Source organism: Camelina sativa, chromosome 4 (assembly GCF_000633955.1).
Source record: "Camelina sativa cultivar DH55 chromosome 4, Cs, whole genome shotgun sequence".
Classification (NCBI taxonomy): domain Eukaryota; kingdom Viridiplantae; phylum Streptophyta; class Magnoliopsida; order Brassicales; family Brassicaceae; genus Camelina; species Camelina sativa.
In genome coordinates, this window is record NC_025688.1 from 1,565,785 (window position 1) to 1,571,219 (window position 5,435).

Below are 5,435 nucleotides of genomic sequence, written 5' to 3' on the forward strand. Positions count from 1 at the left end.
ATAAAACGTTAAAAAGTTGTATGACGGGAGGCTCGAGAGAGGAGGGACCAAAGATGTCGTGAATGGCACGCGTTTCTTCTTTATCCACTTTTATCTTTTACTGTGTTCAAATGATTGGTGTGTTGTACTCTGTCTCTGTTTCCTGTTAATTCCTTGTCAAAAACATTCAGCCTTTTTTAACTTTTTTTACTGAATACAGTAAACACGTGGCATATATATTACCATGCAATCGATTTTATTTTGAAAATGAACTTTTACATAGATATTTTATGATCAGTTTGTCAAACCATGAGCCATTTTTGTGTTAAGAATTGACCAGTGTGAAAAGTAACTTTAGATGTTGTGGCCCGTCAAAGCGATATCATTGTTATCAGTACCATCGATTCCAAAGATGTTACTATTTTTTGAAAATCGAACCATTTATTATAAAATAAATATTGAGTTGGAGAAATGATGAATTCGATCATCCCTATAACATAAATAAGCACGCCTTGTCTTTTGTTAGTCTCCTAGCTCTGACACGGTGTCAGATTGTTGTTTAATGGGCTTTAAGGCCTATTACAAGTTGGCTCAAATCAACTAACAAAACCGGACAATCAGAGAAATTGAGCTCTAGTCCATATCTAATTAGCTCTAGTCCATATCTAATTAGTTCTAGTCCTTATCTTAGCTTTCCTATCTCTATCTAGATAGTAGATACTAATCTCTGCTTGTATATAAATACCAATTTTTATGAATGTAACATCTACAAGATTTTCCAAAAACTATTTCAAACAATGAAGTTACAAAGCCATAAGTCGTGGAATCTAGTGGCCGGCATCATCCTTCCGGTCATCACTTTGATCCTCTCGGCTCCTCTCGTCCGCTACGCTTTGTATCATTTCATCATGCGTTACCACCAGTGGCCAAGTACGCCACGTGCTGAGACACTCTTCAGCGTCTCTCTCCTCGCCGTGTTCCTTCTCGGCAACGCCGCTATGTTTCTTCGACCACGACGGCTCGGCTACTTCTTAGTTGTTGTCTTCTTCATCGGCTTTGCTTACGCCGGTGTGTACGAGATGCAAAGCCGGTGGTTTTCTCCGACACCGATGTGGTTCAAGGGCGAATATGGTGTTGGTGGACAACGTAAATTAGAACGATACCAAGTGGTTAAGATAGAACAAAGTCAAGGACGCTTGCCAAGAGTTCATTTACGGTTCGTTGACAGCTCTTACTTACCACGGTACGATAGGAGGTTGGTACCTCCCATTGAGGTACTTTGCGAAATCGTTTAATCCTTTTTTAATAATAATACTAGGTACTAACCGCGGACTGAACATTTTATTTTAGAAAAATTTGGAAAATACAATGGTTTGTGACTGAAATTGTTGGTTTAGAATCTTTGGAATTTTTTCAATTTTTAAAATGTTTATTGAATGGATGATTCGATGATGGTTTGGTACAGAATAGACCCCTGTATTTATAGGGTGAAGGATGATTATTTCTTTATCTTCGTATTCTAGTGATATAGTTGTGAGTATTTTTTAAAAAGATATAGTATTTGGTGTTTTTAAAGAGTATATTCTTCTTTTTAGTTATAAGAGGATAAAGATGTTGTTAAAGGAATATCTTATGAGAAAAGATTTTGTTAAGGGATATTTTTTTTGTTTCGATTGTTTGTTTATGTGTTTGATTTAGTTGGATTAATTATCTATGTAACCCTGCAATTTTGGTTGAGTACTCGAGTAGAAATTTTAATTTTAAATAAATAATTACCAATTATTAATTATCTTTTATAGCCTCTATTGTTTTTTTAAGGTTATTTTTAATTTTGTACTTCTCAATTAATATAGTAGGATTAATTACTTAAATGTATATCTATTCTTGTATAGGTATTATAACTTTGATGAGATTCATATATGCCTTTGACTTAAAAAAAAAAAATGTTTCTAATTTGCTGTTGTTGTTGATGTTGTTTAGGCTGGATGCTGCATGCGGCCAGGGGAATGCGAACTAGAGACGGTCAATGCAACATTGCACATTACAAGAAATCGTGAAGGACCACCGTTGGAAACGGCACTGATCTACGGTCGTTACGGTGGCACTGCAGACATAAAGGATTATTACGATATGTGGAGGCACGAGTTGAGTGTGTTGTACTATGATTGCATGACATGTAAAGTCACGATCATTAAGTCTCCACGGCTGCGCAAATGGTGGCAATTTGGTGTTTTCTTTTCTTCCCTCACCTCTTTGTTTAGATAACAAATTCATCATAATTTTCGGAAGATTTTGTTGATCGAATAGATTAGCTTTTTGATTCATGAGCATTATCTTAATCAAGTATTTTCGTCTATAGAATATATAATATAAAAGAAAAAGGATACAAAGTAATTAATTAATTACCAAAAAAAGAAGATAACAACTCCCTAAAGTAGTAGAGAAAAGAGAATGACTCAACTAAACAACATCATAGTTTTGTCCAAGTCCGTATCACAGATAACAAAACGCCACAAAATATTGTATATATAGAAGAACTTAAAGCACTTTACGTAAATACCTCTAAGAAAATCAGACCATAAAAGCCATTTTGGTATTCGGTGTCTGGCTTTGAAGAAGCCTTCTTCTTTATCTACCAGGTGGACGGGTTTATCATCTTCTTTCTTCTACCAAAAATCGTAAGGGGGGAAGGTGACTGACTAGCCAGCAACAGTTTTACTCGCATTTAATCGACCGGTAAATGTGGCGGACAAAGAGGAGAGAAGATCGGAATCCAACGGCTCCAAGCATGAGGAAGAATCCGTAACAAATGCAAGCCATGTAGCCGAAGAAGTATGAGGTTTGCATGAAACCGGACATGTCTGATCTTGCATAGTAATAGTATAAGCAGTATGCGTAGATGAACACACCAGTCGATCCACCGCATAGGAATGATCTGCAATCGTATTATAACAATGTAGCTTTATCATCACCAATTCAAATTCTACTACGAATTTAAAATCTATGGAAGTATTTAGCAGGTTTAACTGATTCAAATTCGAACCCGACCTAAGAAACCAGTCTGAAACAAAACAAACCGATTTGGTAACTAAAGGGAATATAATGAACCCAAACCCAAAACATAGCAAACCTAGGAAAGTATTCCATCTATCAGAAACTACAATGAAAAAATTACCTCCACCACCATTCGTGATCTTCAGCAGCGAGTTGGAAGTAAGTGAGGGCAACTGTAATAAAAGCAGTGACGATCAACAGGATGATGAAGACGATGAAGAGGATGCTGTAAATAGTGTAGATACGATGGCCCCAAACACTGGCAAAAATGTAATATAGCTCGATGTAGATGGCACTGAAAGGAAGAAAACCAGCCATGGCCATCTGGGGTACAGCACTCCTGTACCATGGGAGTGGTGGGATCTCCCGAGGATACTTAGTGGTACGGCACGGAGCTTGGAACTCCGCTTTGCTGTTTTTACCGGCAATACCACCCAACACAAGCAAAGGCGAAGTGACTAGTGTCCATATGAGGACGATCACTACAATGGTTCCAAAGGGAAGAGCGGCGGTCGCATTGTAGGCGATTGCCACAGTGTTTAGGAAGCAGAAGGAGAGGAATAGTGGGCCACAGAAGAGACCTCCAGTGAGCAGTAAATTTCTCACCTGAGAAAAAGAAAAAGTTTTATTACTTTCTGTTAAAAGAGTTATTTATGGAAAGGGGTTTAGGATTTTACATACCCAGTTCTTTCCTTCAAGTTGACAATAGAAAGAGGAGGCAGTGTATCCGGCAATCCCAGATGTGAGAGCATAGATAACGACCAAAGCAGTGAAAAGTGCTCCGCGATTGTATGGATAGAACACTCCAACAAGTGAAAGCATGAAAATGAAGATGGTGCTGATGACATACATACGAGGGATATTATAGTTAGTAATGGCAAAGAAGACAATAATATTATGTGTAAGGAAGCTGAAAAACAAGACTTACAGAGTGAACAACTGGGTACCGCTACCGAGAGATGCAGCAAAGAGAGATTTGTGTTTTGGGAACCGGAACACATCCCCATGAATGTATTTCCATCCAGTCTCCTCTTGATCATCAGCAGCTTCCTCATCTTGGGCATACCTTTGAAAGTTGGGGTAAAAGTTTATATTCAGAAAAACAACAAAACGTGCATTGTTGAAGAGAAGCAAGTCAGGATTCAAAAGTCAAAACTTACTTCATGAAATCATTCTTGAGGACACGCATCAAGATAGTTGCAAGGAAACCAGTCAAAAGGAGTACAGTGACGCACGAGTTAATAATAGAGAACCAGTGGATTTCCAAGTGATGTGGAAGAGAAGAAGACATGGCATACTTGTCCATTCTTTTCTCAAAAGGAGTCTCAGTTTCTTTCCACTTCACAGTGTACATAAACTCAGCATCAACTTCCTTATCCTCAGTGAGATCCACAAGCGAGTGAGGATCCATTCTAGCATTGATTTCAATCACTCTATCCTTGTTGTACAAAATCTCAAACTGAATGTGCTTGTAGAGGAAATATTTGAACTCGCTAGGATCAGATTTGCTCTCTTTGTCAACTTTTCCAATGAACCCCCAGATAGGCAAATCATCATAATACATCTGAAAGTAATAATCTTTCTCAACAGCTCTTCGAAACTGTTCCACTTCTTTTCTGCTAAGCTTCTTTCTGCAGTAAACCTCAGAGTCTTTCTCATCTCTGAAGTTAAGCTTGTATGGAGCACTAACAAGTCTATCCCCATTCAAAACCTCACCAAGAGCTTCCTTCTTATCTTTCACTCCCTCTGCACAAACAAACCAAAACCAATTCATATGACCAAAAATACACAAATCTGAAACAACATTGAGCTTATTTCTCATGCCATCACACTCCAATTTATCACTTAACCTAAGAAATTTCACAACGAAATTGAGTACCTGGAATACAGAAGGGCAGATCGAAATACCGATACGTCTCACTGCGACAAAATCATCAAAATCACAAGTAACATCAGACATATGAAGATGAAATCGAAGATCTACAGCAACATTTCATGAGATCAGATTACACATTCTAGACGATGATGAATCGAAGTTTTCGATGTCAGATACAAATTTGATACAATCGGAGCTTTCACTGGGAAATTAATCACTAGTCTGAAGAGAATCTCAGATCTAAACCTAAGATCTGAACAAAACCTACCGACACGCACAGTAGAATAGATTATTTTACCTGGGATTGTGAAACGGGCCGACCTTGTTGGCGTAGAGAGGAACGGAGTCGCTGTCTTTGTAACGGTGGTCAGAGGCATCGGATCTGACATATGCGGCGCCGGAGAAGATGAGAGCTCCGATGAAGAGGAGCAGCGTCGTCGATAATGTCATGATGGGCGAATGGGGAAGAAATAAAATCGTGAGATCTGAGTTTTGCTTTATATTTTGTGAGCAACGCTTACGGCAA

General features: G+C 38.3%; 2 protein-coding genes across 2 annotated transcripts; one reads left to right on the forward strand and one right to left on the reverse strand.

Moving 5' to 3' along the window:
• On the forward strand, positions 606 to 2,265 carry LOC104779535 (tetraspanin-14-like). Its single transcript, XM_010503901.2, has 2 exons — positions 606 to 1,253; positions 1,960 to 2,265. The coding sequence occupies exons 1-2, from the start codon at positions 777 to 779 to the stop codon at positions 2,242 to 2,244; spliced, it is 762 nt and encodes a 253-aa protein (XP_010502203.1). The 5' UTR covers positions 606 to 776; the 3' UTR covers positions 2,245 to 2,265.
• LOC104779536 (transmembrane 9 superfamily member 3) lies at positions 2,350 to 5,435 on the reverse strand. The gene is made up of 7 exons (XM_010503902.2): positions 5,208 to 5,435; positions 4,913 to 4,953; positions 4,194 to 4,779; positions 3,962 to 4,099; positions 3,715 to 3,871; positions 3,155 to 3,639; positions 2,350 to 2,914 (listed from the first exon to the last, which is right to left on the reverse strand). Exons 1-7 carry the CDS (start codon positions 5,357 to 5,359, stop codon positions 2,695 to 2,697), a joined length of 1,779 nt encoding a protein of 592 aa, XP_010502204.1. The 5' UTR covers positions 5,360 to 5,435; the 3' UTR covers positions 2,350 to 2,694.

What these genes read in the sequence shown, in the direction of transcription:
- LOC104779535 (XM_010503901.2), top strand. Translation starts at nt 777, where the DNA reads ATGAAGTTACAAAGCCATAAGTCGTGGAATCTAGTGGCCGGCATCATC. An exon ending in GGTTGGTACCTCCCATTGAG is followed by an intron (nt 1,254 to 1,959) that starts GTACTTTGCGAA and finishes GATGTTGTTTAG; the next exon opens with GCTGGATGCTGCATGCGGCC.
- LOC104779536 (XM_010503902.2), bottom strand. Translation starts at nt 5,359, where the DNA reads ATGACATTATCGACGACGCTGCTCCTCTTCATCGGAGCTCTCATCTTC. An exon ending in GGCCCGTTTCACAATCCCAG is followed by an intron (nt 4,954 to 5,207) that starts GTAAAATAATCT and finishes ATTTTGTCGCAG; the next exon opens with TGAGACGTATCGGTATTTCG. An exon ending in CTCAAGAATGATTTCATGAA is followed by an intron (nt 4,100 to 4,193) that starts GTAAGTTTTGAC and finishes CAACTTTCAAAG; the next exon opens with GTATGCCCAAGATGAGGAAG.